The sequence below is a fragment of the Sparus aurata genome, unplaced genomic scaffold, assembly GCF_900880675.1.
Source record: "Sparus aurata unplaced genomic scaffold, fSpaAur1.1, whole genome shotgun sequence".
Taxonomy (NCBI): Eukaryota; Metazoa; Chordata; class Actinopteri; order Spariformes; family Sparidae; genus Sparus; species Sparus aurata.
Genome location: NW_022045133.1, coordinates 86,950 through 106,679, shown reverse-complemented (window position 1 = coordinate 106,679; position 19,730 = coordinate 86,950). Strand labels below are relative to the sequence as shown.

Sequence of the window (19,730 nt, the reverse complement as noted above, 5' to 3'; positions counted from 1 at the left end):
ATATAATAAACTGCACAAGTTAAAACTATATTGAGAATTTAAGAGCTCATATCTACAGTTTGTCAGGATTAAAATCTGTTTTGATCAGTTTAAATCTCCATTAATGAAGTTGTCAGTGCAGTAAACTGCCTGTTTGTTAGAAGCTTTGATTTAAATCTGAAATATTGTTTCCAACTGTTTTAATGTCTGTAAAATAGAGATCATCACAGAATCACACCCAGAAATTAAAATCACTTTTATTTCTTTGATCCCAGTTTTAACACAGAAACATCAGAAACAGTCACAACACACAGTTTGACAGTTTTCATGTTTCATTCAAACATGAACTCTGAGAGACACAATTCAAATATAAACCAACAGTTTATCAGGTTCATCCAGCTCAAAGTGAAATAAGAATACAATTAGCTGGCAGAATAAGACACAACAGTTCAACAGCCTCCAAACTGATCATTAAGTCGAATCTTTGACCAACAAACTGAACATTAAAACCTTATAATTATAATAAACTGGACACTGAGTGTAGAGTTCAGTTAGTAACTGACTCTGGATCAGAACCATAACAAATACAAAGAAGCAGGACGGGCTCGTCCAGACAGAAGATCATCTCTGACAATTAAAGACAACTAAATAATAAAAATTAATGAAATGGAATATTCCCATGGTAAATCTTAATGAGATAAAAAGACTAAATTATTGAATTTTAGGGTTTTCTAAAAATATTACCTTTTTATAAACATCACTGCTGCACTGATGACTTTTTACTCTGACAGGATTCTGAGTCCGACACTTGACTTGGACACTATTTGTGACTGAGTGCTGTGAGATAAAGACGAGGACTGAATATGTGTATTCTTATATAAATGTATTAATTGTAAGATCTCACTGTCTATGATCTGGATGAGGTTCAGGACATGAGGACAGTTCAGGGAGAGACTGTTGCCGTGGTAACAGGACATAGTGATGACAGCAGAATGAGCTACATGCACATCGTCACACAAACAACCTTCTTTTCTACCATCACAACTATCTGCTTTAACACAACACCAATCCTCACCTGAACCTGAGATTCAGTTTAATGTTAAAACCAGGTTTTACTCCTCCGATTGAAATAAGTGACCAGACAAGATGTTCTCACCGTCATCCAGCATGATCTGACACTCAAACTGGTACCGACTCAATCATTGCGGCATTCTGATCGGCATCTGGTTGTCAATAGGTTGGGTTTGGTCTTGAACCTGGATCAGAAGGAAACAAAACAAAGTTATACTCAAGAAAATCACAAACATCTTGATCATCCTCTGAGTGTAAATACACAGAATGATTAATGTCAGAGAGATAAAACATCTGTCAAGACTCTGAACATGAGATACATAAAAAATGAGTCGTGGTTCTGTTCATCATTAATATGTTGATACATTATTTAAACTTACTATATTTACAATTTAGTGTGATGCAACCCAGGGCTCGAAGCACAGCTAGAAGAACAACACCAGCTACAATGGTGACAACAACACAGACAACAACAATCGCTCCAGTGTTGGACCCTGAAACAGATAAAAGTGAATGTGAGAGTCAGAACTTGAGTGCAGATGATGAGCAGCAGACTGGACCTCACAGCCCACACAGAACCACTAAAGGTGAGTCTGCTCCTGAGATCTGAACTTGTTCCACATGAAAACTCCACTGGGATGAATGTGAGCAGGAACAGTGATGTTAGCTCTGATCTCAGGTCCAGTTTCCTCCTGCTGGGCTCCACAGCTCAGAGGCTGCTTCTGGTTCTGGTCCCAGCAGTGAAGAAACAAATGGACTTAGTTCCATTCATCACTTTGATCTGACAGTAAAAACACAGGATCATCTGATCAAATAGAAAACTTCTTCACAACACTTTTACTGACACTTTGACACTTTTACTCAAGTGGACTTTTACTTGGAACAGAGTATTTTTACTTTGTGTTTCTGCTTCTGTCACTTCAGTAAAGTATCCGAGTACTTCTTCCACCACTGACTACTGTCCACAAACATGAAGATTCAAATCACTGGGAGCTTCTTGGTGCTGGTCGGGTCCACAGTTATTGGGCCTGATGGCAGCAGATCAACACAGTCGCAGGTTTTATGAAGCGAGAGTCTGTTGAAGCTCCGACTGTTCAACATAAATATACTTTAACTCATTAATAAAAGAACAGAATCAATATTTAGAGATTCTTATAGACACATATAGACTGAGAGACAGTTTCACATCTCTCCACACAGAGTTTTAAATGATAGAATCAGAACAATTATTCTGTCTCAGCTAACTAAAGCTCACTAAAGATCACAGCAGGATCCAGATTTGATTTGAAATGTTGAAGAGTTTGATCATTTATGTTGCTGTGAAACAGGTTCGCTCCTGATTTCTGAATCTGAATTCATCCTTCAGCATCAAATCCTTCAGCAGATCTCTGATCAGCTTCTGCTGCTTCAATAGTCACAATTACTACAATTATAACATGATCATTAATGTTGGAGACTTGTAGTTACAGCCTGAATACAATGGTGCTAATTACAAGTTTTAATGAGTGTCCAGTAGAAACTCAGTTCAAAGCTCCATGATCTCATATTATTACAGGAACTATCATTGTGTTTATTCACAGTTAAAGTTTGGTCCTAGTTTTCAGTGTGAGTTCAGTTTGTAGGTGAGAAATAAAAGAATGAAACCCTCAGTGAGTAAACTCTTCTCTTCCTGTCTGAGTGTGTCCATGTTGTCTGTTGTGTGATTCTTGTGTAACTGGGCTGCAGTTTGTGGTTGGGATGAATAAAGTCTCTGTGTAATCTCTATAATGTAAACAGAGCTAACAGTGACGGCCTCTCTGACGGCTTCACTCTGCTGTTGCTGTGCTTTCTGTCTCCAGGGCTGCAGACCTGTTGGGAGCTTCATCAGCAGCATGGGACACACCTGGGCCTGATGTGCTGCATGTATACAACTCCTTCACAACATCTGCTCACACATCTTTGTGTCGTGGCTTTTGGTTTCCTTTGGTTTGTTTTTACAGCTCAACATCCACACAGCACATCTTCACTCATCCACTGCTGCACTACTGACTGCACTCACTCCTCCAGCTGTTAGTCTACTGGAAATCCCTATGTGGCCCATACTAAACCCAGAAATGTTGTTTCCTATGAACTTTTATTATTAAAATGTCATCTATAGGTTTAGCGGATATAGGCTATATATATATATATATATATATATATATATATATATATATATATATATATATATGTATATATATATATATATATATCACCATGAAACATCCCCAGTTGATTACTTACATTAAGACAATAGTTTTTGTATTATGAGTTTTCTGAAATTATATGTTTAAATATGCAAATGAGGCATTATCTCATTAAATATGCGCTAATTTGCATACATTTCCAGAACATAAATCGAAACATTGGATAAAGCCAGGATCAAAATTCTTGTTTCATTTTGTTGACATATTATAGCCAAAGGTTTTTACAGAAGGAATTTTGCATTTGTCTTTTTATCACTCCATAAATCAGAAAATACTGTCAACAGCCATCAGAAAAAACAATTTTTGCCCTGTTTTTAGGAATAAAATGTTATTAAATCAGGCTATTAATGCTATATGAACACACCCCTCTGTCCAAACCTTCAGATTATAGATATGAATGAAACTGGAAAGTTTGGTGTATATAAGTGCTACTGAAGTGGAGATTTTTGGCTCAGAGTATGAGGAAAAAACTCATTTTGAGAGAACAGCCTCAAATATGTATTGTATAAGAGATCTATGGAAGGAAATAGACAAAGTGAAGTAAAATGAACACTTAAATGTGTATTTTGGATGTTTTCTTTCCACTAGTCTGAAAGAAGACATGTTATGGAAACAAAACAACCCAAAATCTCAAAACTGACAGTGCATAAAAAACGATGTTTTTGCCTGCCATGTTTTCCCTTAATCGTGAGAAACTGAGAATGACTATAATTTTGCTTCTAGTTAACTTCGAAAGGTGATCTAAGAATCTAAGTCCATGTTTGTGATATCCAGAAATCCCAAAGCACAGAATGTTTCATAATCCCCCCTTCCTTCTATAGATCTCTTATACAATACATATCTTTAAAGGCTGTTTTCTCAAAATGAGTTTTTTCTCATACTCTGAGCCGAAAATCTCCACTTCAGTAGCACTTACATACACCAAACTTTCCATTTTTATTCCTAGCTATATTTTGAAGGTTTTAGTAGAGGGGTTTGTTCATATATCATTCAGAGCCTGATTTATATAACCCTTTCTTCATAAAAACAGGGTGAAATTTTATTTTTTTTAATGGCATTTGACATGCCTCATTTGCACATTTAAACATACAATTTCGGAAAACTCATAATACAAAAAATTATTGTGTTAATGTAAGTAATCAACTGGGGAAGTTTCATGGTGATACACATTAGTTAAAAAATGTCCTGATTCTTCACCTGTAGTGTCTCCCCTTTATTAACTAATTATGATAATTACTCAAATTGCCCAACATGCAACTTTTAGCAACCAAGTTGAATTTCATCAGCTAGGCCTATAGATTACATTTCAGTCATAAAAGTTTATAGGAAACACAATTTCTGGATCCAAGAAATTTCCAGTAGACGATGTCTGTGTCTCTGTTGGAAATAAATCACTGTGTTGTTTAGTTCACTGTGTCTCCTGGTTCTGACCCAGTCTGAGAGCCATGCTGTGATACTAATAACCACTTCACAGTGTGTTCTGGTGAAACAAAAAGTTCTTCACTTTAACAACATTTTTTCGTTTCACTTTTGGAAGTTAAATGTGACAGAATGTCAGGATCAGGCTGTTTATATCAGCAGCTGTTTATAAATCTATTACTGAGTTTGTGGGTGAAATTTAATCAATTCTTAGAATCTTAAGAGAATTTTATGCTCAGCTTCAAACATCTTTTACTTGTGTAGATGTCGTCATCACAATTTGCTTTGTTTTTGTTTGAAAACTAATTAACCAACAGGACTTAAAATGACTGAAGTGTTCATATGACACAGTTTGAAACATTTTTGACTTGTGCAGATGTAGATGCTTTGAGCTCAGTCTGAACGAAAGATAAAGTAAAATGTGTTAATACACAGCTTAGAATGATCTCACCATTGAAAGTAGCGTAGGTCTCAGCTTCAGTCTGAAGGTTGATTTCCTTCTGAGTGACGACACAGCGGAAGGTGTCGGTCTTGATCACAGCAGCTCGGAGGACGATGTCGTAGCTGTCTCCTCTTTTTGTTTCCTTCAGGTCTTTAACAGGAAGTTTGTTTCCAGAACTGTCCATCCACTCCACTTTAGGTTTTGGAGAAGCATCAAGAACTTCACACTGCAGAACCGTCCCATCATCTGTTTGAATTGTTGTGACAGACGGCTTTGAAGCTGCACCTGTGAACACAGAAACAAAAGATGACATTAGATTTAATTACAGCATCAGAAATGTAATGTTGGGATGTTTTTTGTTCATCACATCTCTGCTTGTTGATCAGAGCGAGTTTAAGATTAAAGAAAAACACAAGAAACCAGAAAGTGATAAAAATCCTGATGAGGCTCAGTTACAGCTCGCAGCATTCTTCAACAGAGGATCATATTTCACACATTTAACTTCTACTGACAGTTTCTAACTATTTACAGCTTTTCTGACTCCCATCATGACAGAAACACATCAACAGTGAAGACTTTACAGCAGCTCCTCAACTTTAAACTTTTGTTGTGCGTCATGTGAACTTTGTTTCTATTGACATTAAATAATAAAGAAAATGTGTTATGAAATGTGAAACACAGGATCATTAACAGCTCGTCTCCTTCTGTTAACATAGTTTGGGTGTGGACACTTTAATAGGAACACCTGTACAATCTAAAGTAGGCTGAGCAACATAAACAATATAAACTGTGATCATGATATGAGAATATATATTGTTTTAGATATTTGATATTCTCACATGGTGAAATATCAAAACTGTTTCCTGGTTTTAAAGGCTCATTACAGTAAAGTGACGTCATGTTCTGAACTCACCGACTGTTTACTTGTTCTAATACTTTATTTACTCTTTATTCTTCACTTTTATCATGAATTAATGTTCAGTTTCTGTCATCGAGGTGTTAATTAAATAAATCTTCATCACTGAGCTCGTAGTTAGTGACGCTGTTGAACTGGACTGTATTATATTCAGGTGTTTCTGATATTCTGACCCGTCATGTTTGTAAACAGGGAGGACGGAAAAATAGGAACACCTCTCAGTGTGATGTAGTTCAGTACAACACCACCTTTAACTGTGACCTCAGTAATAAACACACAGTTTCATCTACACAGTTCAGACAAAGTCAACACAAACTGAACATTATAAAGTTCATAATAACAGAATTAGTGGCAGAGCTGCTTTTAACTAAAGAGACTGTGGCGCTGGGGGGTATTTATACTTATGTCATAGGCTACTTAGGGAATTTCTTTTTTTTTCCTCTGGTTATAATGCTCTCGCACAGCCATCATGAACTCTAATATTGTAAGGAAATACCATTTTTATTATTTGTTTCAAGAAAGGAGTTATCTAAGTCATTTCTCATCAGTCATTATTAGCGACACAAATGATCAGCATTTATATTTCATATGAGGACATTCATGCGTGCTTACGCCCTGCCAGAACTCCCATTCCCCACGCTGGCTTACTTTCACTTTTAAAAATTGCGTCCGTCCAATTTTCCTTCGGGTGTTGGTATCAGTTTATACCGGGTCGGCTCGGGTGCGGAATGTAATTCGTGCTACTGTCGGAAAACTTGTCGGATGCGGTGACCCGTGCAGGACTCTGCTCTGAGTGACCATTTGAATCCTCTAGCTAATTATCTAGCGAAATATCTAACATGCTAGTTAACGTCAAAGACTGTGGTGGAAGATAACGGTAAAATATTTCCTTTCTCTAACACTAGATTTATTCATGCCTGAACTTTGAAGGTTTGGCGGCTTTATTTTGCTGTGACGGTGCGCCACAGTCAATTACATGTAGGGGAAACCCTGCATCGTGTTTATATTATTGTAAACACTGTATATATGTGATCTATAGTGTGAATCCTGAGATCCTGATTCATGCCTTTGTTTCGTCTAGGCTGGATTACTGCAATGCTTTATTCTCAGGTCTTCCACGTGAGAGCACTAAAAGTCTTCAGATGGTTCAGAGTGCTGCAGCCAGAGTCTAAACACATACAAGAAAATTACCACATTTCTCTAACCTTTGTTTTTGTTTTCTGTTCCCACAAGCTGCAAGCTGTGTCACTCTCTACACTCTCTAAGGACCGGGGTAACAAAGGGATAGTTGTAACACTCTCAGATGGACCAATCAGAGACAAGCTGTGGTGATGTCATCAATACAGTCCATGCCCACTGACAAATTGACCTCACTGGTGAAGCCTCATGTCTCTGAGTTGAAAACTGTCTGTTCTGGAGCCAAAAAACTATTTTTCAGGTAAGAAAGTAAAAATTTCCATCACAATTATTTTTTGCATAGTGTCCATTGTGTTGTAGATACAGTTGTTTCACTTACATACGCTCAAGTAGTAGTTTCCCTAGTTTAATTTGATGTGTTGCATTAGTGCTAGCTTTGAAGCTAAATGTTAAAAATGGTTAGCTTTTTAATGGCTGCCTGGCATGGGGATGGTTGTAACTGCACCCCAGGCAAGGACAACTACATTTGCCACAACTGCCTATCTAATTAAACACATGTGCCTTAGGCAGTTTGCTATCTTCTGCACCTTAAAAACACACTGTTCAAAATAGTTAGTTCAACTATTCAAATGCCTTTTCCTAAGTATTTAGTGTAGCTTTGCACCACACTGTTCAAAAGTGGTTTGTTCCACAGAAATTCAAGTGTTCAAATACTTTTTCACATTAACATGTTTCAGGCTACAAAACACACAAACAACAGACACCAGTTTATACTTTATTATTCTTTATTTGATTTATTTTATGTTATATATATATATATATATATATATATATATATGTATTTATTTTATTGTATTTATTTTTATTGTATTTAACTTGTACTTTTTATTTATTTTTTTATCATTATTTTTGTATTCTGACAAGTTTATGGTTCCTTCTTTATTATTCATTAAATTTCTTGCATACATTTAAAGTGTAGATCTTTTTTTAAGTATAATAATTTAATTGTTACATCCATCCTCAAGTAGTGTTACAATTCACCCCGGTACTGGGGTAGGTTGTAACAACATACCTCTTTGTGTTTGACATTTATTTACATAATCTGTGATGGTGTAGTAGAGGTCCAAGTGTATGTCATTCACAGCAGACAAATACGGGTACCACATGTCAAAATTTGAGATCTCTAGCACCAACAACCACTGAGTAACACTTGCTCAAACAAAAAGTGTTACTATCATTCCCGGTCTCCCCTATAGCTTCTCCTCCCCCTCCTCCTCCTCTCTCTCCTCCTTCTCCTCCTCCTCCTCCTCTTCTCTCTCTCCTCCTCTTCCTCCTTCTCCTCCTCTCTCTCCTCCTTCTCTTTCTCCTCCTCCCCTCTTTCTTTCAGGCTCCCTTCTGATGGACCACGGGCCCCTGGGACCATCTACCATTTCCGGGCTCCTGCTGCCTTGAAACACGGACTGATCTGGATCATCACACCCCGGGCTCTCCTGGATCATTGCTCTCCTCTGCTTCACTATTTCCTCATATCTATATCTCTGTTAACCTTGATCCCTATCTCTGTCTATTACTAATTATCTTGTGTGGCCTGCCCTCTTCATCAGACTTTCTGTTAATGTAACTGGTAAACTGTGACTTGTTGCTCTTTTTGTGACATCTATTGCATGTCTGTCCGTCCTGGAAGAGGGATCCTCCTCTGTGGCTCTTCCTGAGGTTTCTTCCATTGTTTTGTTTTTTTTACCCTGTTAAAAGGTTTTTTTTTCCATCAACATGTGAAGTTTTTCCTCACTGGAATTGAGGGTCTAAGGACAGAGGATGTTGCACTGTACAGATTCACTGATGTTCATTGTATAGATTGTGATTTTGGGCTATATAAATAAAATTGATTTGATATGATTTGTGTTCATATCAAACCTGCAGCTGTTTATTCTCTATATAACGTCTCAGTGACGGTACTCTGCTCTGATACCTGCATTCTATATTTGTCCTTCTGTCCTGCTGCACGTGTTCACACTGTTTATATCTCAGAGTCTTCATCCCTCAAAGGTTATTATGTTTATCACACCTGTACATACTGAATGTACACAATCTGCTCACAGCTGCTTTTTACACGTCTGGAAGTTAAAATTATTTTCTTTGTCTCATTAATTTCCTTTACTTATTGAATCTAATGTAATTAAGACTTGACCTAAAAGCCAAAAACAAACATGTTAGATAGTTTTGAAACAGACAGGTAATACTGTGTAAAAGTCATATTTCATCTCCTACAGACGGCTGAAGCTTCATTGTACAGAGAGACATAATCTGCAGTGTGTCTCTGATATCAGCATGTTTGATACAGAGGTGGTCTCTCCAGATGTGGCTGCAGCTCTGTGGGCTCGAGGCCCTGCCAGATGTGGATTCTGACCACTGAACAAAAGTCCATCTGGGACTCTGGAACCAGTCGCAGCAGTAAATGAGCAACATCTTTAACTGTTTAATGAAAGAACTCACCAACAACAAGCTCAATGTAGAATGTTTGTCTCGGCTGAAGATCTGGAAAAATGCAGCTGTAGATCCCGCTGTCGGCCATCTTTGTTCTTGTGATCTTTATGGAGGCGTCACCGTTCTGCAGTTGATCTTGAAAATGTGAGACTCGACCTTGGAAGTCCAGATCTTGAACTGTGCGGCTGTGTGGATAATGTATTAACACCTCCTTCTGATCATCTTTCCTCCAGGCAAAGACCTCTCCTGCGAGGTTCACCTCTGTGCTGATCCAACAGGGTAAAACAGCATCACTGCCTTCTTTCACGAGCACTCTGACAGCTGGAAGATAAAAACATGTTAGTCAGTATGTTAACATGCAGAGTCATCAGGAAACAAAGTCAGATAACAACTTTACACAACAAAAACTCAAACACCTGTTTCCTCTAACATGATAGTTTTGGTTGTGTCGAGCTTGTACTGACATATTTTAAGTATATTTAATCTTACAGTAAAATTATTTAAGTTTCTGTTATTGAGTGTTTGTGTTTAAATGTTACAAAATGTGTTCAGCTGTGGAAACTGTTCATCTTTATAACACCAGGAGAAGTTGTAGTTGTATTCATGTCAGAACTTGATTTATTGGACTGGATTCAAAGACACAACTAACCACCAAACTATCCTGTTCCACAGCTGAACACACAAGTTGTTTCACTTTGTCATTCAAATGTGTTCACTGAACTTTCTCAGGACATCAGATTAAAGCTTCACATGACAGAGAATTATGTTTTTAAACAGAATTATGTTATTAAACAGAATTATGTTTTTAAACAGAATTATGTTCACTGATGTTTCTCTGATTTATTATTGGAGAAATCTAAAAGTTTTCAGCTAAGCTAACAGCTCTGTGAGGCTTAGCATGCTAACTAGCACTGGGCTACATCTCAATCTTATATTGATATTATGATATGAGACTAAACTGTATATGATCAGATGATGATGTCATTATATCATGTGATGTCATCAGAGCTTTTAAAGGCTGTATTACAGTAAAGTGATGTGGTTTTCTGAACTCACCAGACTGTTATGTTTGTTCTAATACTTTAGTTATTATATCCACATTATTGATGATTATTGATCAGAAATCTGTAATTGTGTTCATATTTGTCAAAGTATCAATAGTCATCTCTACAATATCGTCACAGTATTGATTTCCAGTTGTGAGGTCAAAAATATTGAGATGTCTCCTAAAAATATTGCAATATTACATTAAGGTCATATTGTCCAGTTCTAATGCTGATGTCAGCATGCTAACATGCTCACAGTGTTGGTGTGCTGATAATGTTTTCACCATGTTATTCATATCACTTCAGTGTGTGAGCATGCTAACATGTTGCTAACAAGCGCCAACCTCCAGGACTGAGAAATGAAGCCGACGCTGAAGCACCAACACTGCAGTTCCTTAAACGGCCACTTGAGGCTCCAAAAGTGAGTCAATCCCCAGAAGAGCCCATATTACACTGTCTATAAAAAGATTTCCCCCCTCGAACGTTTCATTTTATATTGCTTTATAGATGGAATCATGTCAAATATACATAACATATACAAAACCAAAAAAATACAAAATAAACCTCTTCATTGTCAAAGTGAAAACAGATTTCCACAAAGTAATGACATTTAATTAAAATAATATGATGTAAAATGAGTGATTGCTTCGGTCAGTATTTAGTAGATGCACCTGTTGCCTCAATCACACCCTCAGTCTGTGCTGACAGGTCTGATCAGGCCTGGACATCTGGACTCTGCAGTTTTACTCCATTCTTATTTGAAAACTGCTCCAGTTCTGTCAGGTTGCACAGGATCAGACGTGAACACTTTCAAGTCCAGCCACATATTCTCTATTGGACTGATTCTCTTTAGACTTGTAGGAATCTGATTTCACTTTGACATAATGACTTGTATATATTTTGTATATTGACTATGATTCCATTTATGAAAACAATAAAATGGGAAAATAATTAAAGTGCTGAATACTGTTTATCTGCACTGTTTGTACTGTACTGCAGAGATATTGACTGCTAAGCAGCCAGGTACAGGCAGCGTCTGCAGTGGAACCAGGACAGACTATCATAGTGTAACAGCTGTTTAAAAGCCAACAAATATGGACTGAAGCAGAATATTTCACTTAGTAAAAACATGGTGTGGATTTTGAAATTTATTACATCGTTCACTTTTCAATATTTTTTGACTGTTGGACAGTTCAAGTGCTCTGAAATTATTAGAAATGTTTAGATTGGGTGCGCAGGTAGTTGAGTGGTTGGAGCGTATGCCACATAATAACGCAGCAGACCAGGTTCGAATCCCAGCCAGCAGAACTTTTCTGCATGTCACACCGCCTCTCTCTCCTATTTTCAAAAATCTATCCACTAAAAATCCACTATCCGTCTAAATAAAGTTGTCTATGCCAAAAAAAAAAAAAAAGAAGAAACGTTCAGATTACACAAATCCGAAGCAATCCTACATAAGTCTAAACAAAGACAAAACCATTTGCTAATTTTTTCTGTATTTCCACAAATGTGAAGTCACATTAGAGCGATGATGACATGCTCCAGTAACTGTGGGGTTTCCCAAACAGAATAAATACTGCTCATATAAACACAGAAATGTGCAGCTCGCTTGAAGTTGTTATAACTAAAATACCTGCTGAAGATTTATATTTTCCACGGACAGATTTATGTCCGCTGCTTCATACCTGCAGAAACTTCAAAGTGGTAAAAATTCTAAAAGCTGAAATCTATAAATAAATATCGATATGATCATTTTCAATTCCTCACACAGTGGTGGATGATAGAAAAGATTTGATCAGTCTATAAAAGTGTGATGACAAACATCCTCTGCATATCTTGGGAGGTGACAGAGTCCGAACACATCTTTAACGTCACAGTTCATCTCTTTGTTCTCGTTCAGTGGACATCCCAACAGATCTTCAGCCTCCAACACTCATCTGGCTGTTGGATCAATTAGTCTTTAAGTGATGTCCCGAATTTTATCAGCATGCGTCCACAGACACAAAGAGCACAGACAGATACCAAGCGCTGTCTAAAGAACGATCACCTGTTTAAAACTGGCTGTGCTGACAACACACAGAGCAACAATCTAGTCCGACTCAAACCCTGGACCTCTGCAGGGTTTCTGTAACGGGTCACACACTCTATCAGCTGAGCTGCTGGGGTTCATCAGAGAGACATTTAATCACAACAGGAAGATCTTCACTGATAGATTACATGTTCTTAAACACACTAAAGAAACACACAGTCGTCGTTTTCATGACTGAACAAAATGAAAACACAACTGGTCCATTTCAGATTCATTTGGTAACTTTGGAGAAGTTTTAGAGAGCTCTGTGGACATCTGCTGGAGATAATCTGTACTGCACTTTCTAAAATATCTCAGAGCCTCTTCTGTCTGTCAACATACAATTTGGTTCAGACATTTTAGACAAGTTGAGGGAGAGATCCTGAGAATTTCAGCCTGATGGACCAGATTATGACTTATTTACTGTATTTTAAAAAATGATCAATAAAAACAAAAATTGAACGCTCCCAGATATTCAGTTTGATCAGTTCCTGATTAAACTCTCTCAGAGTCTTAAATAAGATCAACACACCTGATGAACCCTCAGAGTGTTTTACAGTGATGCAGTCGTTGTTTTGAAACAGACAGGTAATACTGTGTAAAAGTCATATTTCATCTCCTACAGACGGCTGAAGCTTCATTGTACAGAGAGACATAATCTGCAGTGTGTCTCTGATATCAGCATGTTTGATACAGAGGTGGTCTCTCCAGATGTGGCTGCAGCTCTGTGGGCTCGAGGCCCTGCCAGATGTGGATTCTGACCACTGAACAAAAGTCCATCTGGGACTCTGGAACCAGTCGCAGCAGTAAATGAGCGACATCTTTAACTGTTTAATGAAAGCACTCACCAACAACAAGCTCAATGATGGATGTTTGACTCTGAAGACGTGGAAAATCACAGCTGTAGTTCCCGCTGTCGTCCATCTTTGTTCTTGTGATCTTTATGGAGGCGTTACCGTTCTGCAGTTGATCTTGAAAATGTGAGACTCGACCTTTGAACTGCTCATCCCGACCTGTACGGCCGTAATTGTAATGAATGTTTCCATCATACAGGAACACCTCCTTCTGATCATCTTTCCTCCAGACAAACAGTTTTCCTGCGAGGTTCACCTCTGTGCTGATCAAACAGGGTAAAACAGCATCGCTGCCTTCTTTCACGACCACTCTGACAGCTGGAAGATAAAACATGTTACTCAGTACGTTAACATGCAGAGTCATCAGGAAACAAAGTCAGATAACAACTTTACACAACAAAAACTCAAACACCTGTTTCCTCTAACATGATAGTTTTGGTTGTGTCGAGCTTGTACTGACATATTTTCAGTATATTTAATCTTACAGTAAAGTTAATTAGGTTTCTGTTATTGAGTGTTTGTGTTTGAATGTTACAAAATGTGTTCAGCTGTGGAAACTGTTCATCTTTCTAACACCAGGAGAAGTTGTAGTTTTATTCATGTCAGAACTTGATTTATTGGACTGGATTCAAAGACACAACTAACCACCAAACTATCCTGTTCCACAGCTGAACACACATGTTGTTTCACTTTGTCATTCAAATGTGTTCACTGAACTTTCTCAGGACATCAGATTAAAGCTTCACATGACAGAGAATTATGTTTTTAAACAGAATTATGTTTTTAAACAGAATTATGTTCACTGATGTTTCTCTGATTTATTATTGGAGAAATCTAAAAGTCTTCAGCTAAGCTAACAGCACTTTGAGGCTTAGCATGCTAACTAGCACTGGGCTACATCTCAATGTTATATTGTTATTGTGATATGAGACTAAACTGTATATGATCAGATGATGATGTCATTATATCACATGATGTCATAAGTGGTTTAAAGACTGTATTACAGTGAAGTGATTTAGTTTTCTGTTTGTTCTAATACTTTAGACATTATATTCTCATTACTGATGATTATTGACCAGCTTATTGTCAAGTATCATTAGTATTAGGGGCCCTTTGCTGCGTGTCACTCCACCCCAAAAAATATATGTACTAAAGTTAGATATAATCAGGGGTGTGGCCTCTTTGAGTGACAGGTACCCAAAAGCTGTCTGTTGGACTTCACCTTCTAGTTGTGTTGTTGATGTCGGTAGGATATGCAAACATCAGACAAATAATTTTAATACATTTTGGTGAAAGTTTCATGTTGTGTCGAGCCTTCTTAATGTTTTAAACATAGAGATTTTGAAAGTGAAAGTGAAAGTGCCCGTAGCACTCCCATTGAAAATGAGTTTGAGCTGAAATCAAAAATACAGCGGATCTTAAAAGTGCCTCTTTCGTCGTAATTATGCTTTTACACGAAGGTCTGACTCATATACATTCACAAATAAAGCCAAGGTTGCATTTTGGAGAGAGTTTCACTTTAAAGAAGTGGATTTATCTTCACTCTTGCTGCTAAAACGAGCTGCAAAATCCACCGTACTCTACTGTAACTCTCTTCTTTGACCGCTGCATGGAGGGAAATGAGCATGTAGAATAGAGATGGAAAAAATAGAAGACACTGCAGGATACCAGAACCAGATTATCTTGTGAGTGCTGACATTTATCAGAGGCTAAACTGAACACACACATACACACATGGAGCAGGTTGTTAATCTTGTGGCTGATGTATGAAAGTTTTCTGTCTGTTTGGGTGAATAAACCTGCGATCAAATCACAAACTAGAACTGCAAGCAGTTATGAACGGGGGCCAAGCCCCCCCGCGTGACTTGGACCCCACGCACCGCAGAGCCCACAGAAGTTGGCCCCAAAGGATGACGGGCTCGGGGAAAAGTGAGGACACAGGCCACTGTCTGAGCCGTGGTATTCGCTGTAATCGGAAGTGCACCGGAAGTGCAAAAGGCTAAATGTATGCGGATTTGGATTTGTTGTAATAAGGCACGCCCACATTGACCAGTCATGACCACCTTTAAGATATGGCCTCAGGATTGGCCCTACATCATACCGACCAAAATTCTTAAAAATCTGTGTAGCCGTTCAAGAGATATAAACTTTCCATATTTTAGCGCCCCCTAGTAGCCAAATTCGGCTCATCCCTTCCAAGTGTCATGGCAACCAAGGATCTCAAATGTGGTGTTAATAGCATTTAGTTTGACCGAGATATCAAACAGTTTACATTTTTATAGCTAGCTACAGAAATTTGTTTGTTAATAATTTGAGCATTTTTTGACCGAGCAAAATTCTTTTGATAACTTTAGATCAGATCGAGCTGAAGAGTGTACGTGCCAAGTTTCACGCAGATCGGACAAAATCCCAAGGAGGAGTTCAAAAAAGTAGGTTTTCTAGTTTTTGCGAAACTTTTGAGGCGGAAGTGGGCACCTTTGAATGTGCAACATACAGTGTGGGAGTTATAGGCAAAAATGCGTTGGCCTAGGTTATAGCGCCCCCTGCAGGCGGATATATGTAGTTTTTTGTGTCTGAGGTACGTGCAGGTGTCTGGACCAACCATTCAAATTGCACCGCCCTCCCTTAACCTGCAGCAGCACTTTTAGCGGGAGAACATTTAAAATCTTAACAATTACAATAGGGTTCCTAGCACCACTGGTCCTAGGAAACACGTATACTTGCATACGCGTTACCTCGGCCCCTCGGGCTTGGCCCCCTAATAATTTGAGACAAAATTTGCTTCACTCTCTGTGTGAAGTCTAATCTGTGACTCTCTGATCTCTGAAAACAGGAAACACTGACAAACCTGTCATCCCCAAATAAACACTCAATCACAAATTAATCTGATGCTGATAATCAATAAACTAGAAGCTACACTGAGACAGATTCCCAGCTGACCCTGAGTCAGTTATCAGACCTCCAGCTGCTGTGATCGTTGGTTTGGGACAAAAGAGAACAAGTCCAAACACTTTCAGGATCTCTGAGTCTCGACTCACATGAAGATTTATGTATTTAATCTTCACCTCAACATGATCAATAGTGTTCAATTTCATCCTGTTGAAAGTGAGTTCAGTTGAATACATACAGAACTCAACTGCTGCTGTTCAGGGGCACCACTTGCCAACAGGCAAGGCAGGCATGTGCTTGGGGCCCTAGGCCTGTAGGGGGCCCCTGAGGGTTCATGAACCCTCAACAACTGCAGTGTCATAAAGTTTAGAATGACATTACAAGATGTAAGGGGGCCCCACCTGACTCATTTTACATGTACATGTACATTGAGGGCATTTAGCAGATGCTTTTGTCCAAAGTGACTAACAATAAGTACATTTCTCACAAGAAAGAAACCACAACATGTCACCATCGATGGAATAAAAAAGAAAACATAGAAACAGTTTTCAAGCCCCCATCTGAGCATAGTAGCTGCTATTTATCAAGGACACTTAAAGTGCTCCACCTACTCCTGATTCAGGCTTGTTCTTGATGGCATTATAAACAACCCTAATGACAACAAAGTGAAAAATAATGAAGATGAGTGAAACGACAAAGTGTCAGTGATGATGATCAGTTTTCTTACCGTCTCCAGAGCAGCTCAGCAGACAGAGACACACGAGAGGAAGAAGCTCCATAGTTGTTGATGTCCTCTGAGGATTCACCTCACTGATGGAGGCTCTATGTGACGGAGCTTCACACACTCCTCAACACTCTGATGGAGGCTCTATATAAGTGAGCTCCACAGGAAACCTCAACACTCTGATTGGTTCATCACAAACTTTTGAGGTTTCTCAGCCAGCAAGCAGTCTGCAGCACATCCTGTATGAATATTTCAGAACTGACAACTTCCACGTTCCCACGCTGCTTCACAACACCTCAAACTGTCTTTATTTCATCGGTTAGATTGAGTTTCCTCGTGGCAGAAGTTAATACTGTGTGTTTAAACTCAGTTGAACACATTAGAAACTGGAGTTGATGGAGAGGACCTGAGCTCATTTCACAGGAGTGTCAGAGTATCAGACACAAAATGTTGGTAAACCCAACAGTCAGAAAACCTGCTGTGTGCCCTGCATGGGGTTAACGTTGGTTACCTCTGTCCACACTGCCCTCAGTTACCACACAGCTTCCCACAGTTGGTGAGCATGAACATGTTGGAACCACTGAGCAGCATTCAGGAGAATAATTACAATATAATAGATTGTTTTCTATTTCTCACAGACGTTTTACATTTACATTTTTACATTTTAGGGCATTTAGCAGACGTATTTGTCCAAAGCGACTTACAAATTCTGTCACATTCTTACACTGATGGCAGAAGCTGCCATGCAATGTGCCAACTGCTCATCAGGAGCAATTTGTGGTTCAGTGTCTTGCTCAAGGACACTAATGACCCACTTTACCTCTACAGCCATTACAATGTAACTCTGTATCCTCTAACAGTGAAACCATGATCGAACGTTTGCAGGGGACGAGGCAGTGTTCTCAAAACAGGATATATTTAATTTGTGATGCACTTTACATTTAAACAAATCTCAAAGTGCTACAGGAAAAGCAACAGCAAAAGAGAAATCATTAGTAAATCAACATAGTTTATTAGTTTGAACCTGAAATATTTCCTCTGTACAGTATATGATTAGATTTAGGAAAAGATAAAAGCAAATCCAACTTTTGCTGAAGGTTCTCAGTCATCCAGGTCACAGTAACTCTAAATGCTGAATCGTAGACAACTGGACATGTTTCAGTTTCCTGAAGACGTTTAGAGGCTTCTTCAGTTCTAACTAACTGGAGAGGAGTCAACAGTCAGTCTGTCGTTACTCTCTGGTGGATTTTTGTGGTTTGGTGTTTTGCTTCTGTTGTGCTTCCAGCTACCCAGCACCTCTGCAGCCAACAGCTTCACCCTGTTCTCACCTGAGTCTGTACTCACCATGTTTACCACCAGCACCAGTCTCGCCCCAGTTCACCTGCAAGATACCTTATGAAGTCAAATAAATCACCCTGCACACTACTCTCTCTGCCTCACTGTCCACTTCTGGGTTCAACTATTTACAACAAAGTGTAACATCGTCAGGCTCTTAAACTCTGTGTGGGAGTGTCCTTACAGAGTCATCAGGGTCACTTGTAGGTCGTTGACCCAACTGACCTTCATGTGTGTTACTAAGGCCAGGTGAGCCCAGGTGAGAGAACTCAGTACAGCATTGTAGGAGGGTGATAAGTGACGTCTTAGTCCACCTCCTCTGTTCAAAGACCATCGTTAGTTTGACATACGTGGATCTTTTACTCTCTTTCAAACCGTCTGTCTTCTCTGGATAAGATGTTCACATTGATGCCCAACTGTATGTTAAGAGGACATCCATGCTGTTACATCACTGCATCAATTCTGTTGTGTCATTATATTGATAAATGTTGCGAAAATGTCCTGAGTGCATCTTAGTAGAATAGTCTGATTATTACTGTGCAAGTGAAGACATTTATAAACCTGAATAAAACCAGAGTGCAGTCATTTACAATCAACCTGTTCACTAACAACAGTTTATGAAGTGTTCCTGAGAACATGTTCAACATAGTTTATCAGTTTGAACCTGAAATATCTCGTCTTTGTCTCAATTATTTAATATCGCGAAAATGAACTGCAAATGATTGCACTGTTTTAATGGTGTTTTAACTGTATGTTGACAGAGGTGCACACACCTGACCGAGAGCAATACATGTTTATATGTAAAAGAAAAAGTGAAGTGTTAAATCTGAATGTGAAAGGAGACCCATTCAGATTTAATATGGAACTTTATTTTTACATACAAACATAATTCTAACAATTTGTGTCTCAAATGTGAAGAAAATGAGCAAAATATTGAAAATATATCAGTGAGAAAACTGCAATCAATTTATTTACATTTGGTTTAACCTCCGTCTGTTGGAACAAAACATAAAAGTCTCTTGAGCTCATGTGTTAACCACAGATGCTGTCTGACCAGAAGTGGAAAACAGCAGCCTTCACTAAAGAGGAAATGATACGTGAGAAACTCATCGTACACACTTGAATGACAGGAAGCTTGAAA

The 19,730-nt window shown here is 38.5% G+C and overlaps 1 protein-coding gene across 2 annotated transcripts; it reads right to left on the bottom strand.

Moving 5' to 3' along the window:
• Nucleotides 1–293: 293 nt before the first annotated feature.
• Nucleotides 294–17,386, bottom strand: LOC115577923 (butyrophilin subfamily 3 member A3-like). 2 transcript variants are annotated; one of them, XM_030410783.1, is made up of 6 exons: nucleotides 17,258–17,386; nucleotides 13,636–13,959; nucleotides 9,683–9,994; nucleotides 5,146–5,421; nucleotides 1,431–1,544; nucleotides 294–1,235 (listed from the first exon to the last, which is right to left on the bottom strand). In XM_030410783.1, the coding sequence occupies exons 1-6, from the start codon at nucleotides 17,307–17,309 to the stop codon at nucleotides 1,210–1,212; spliced, it is 1,104 nt and encodes a 367-aa protein (XP_030266643.1). In that variant the 5' UTR covers nucleotides 17,310–17,386; the 3' UTR covers nucleotides 294–1,209. The 2 variants fall into 2 exon arrangements, with proteins under 2 accessions (XP_030266643.1, XP_030266644.1); XM_030410784.1 differs by having other exon boundaries at nucleotides 1,440–1,544.
• Between the last annotated feature and the right edge of the window lie 2,344 nt (nucleotides 17,387–19,730).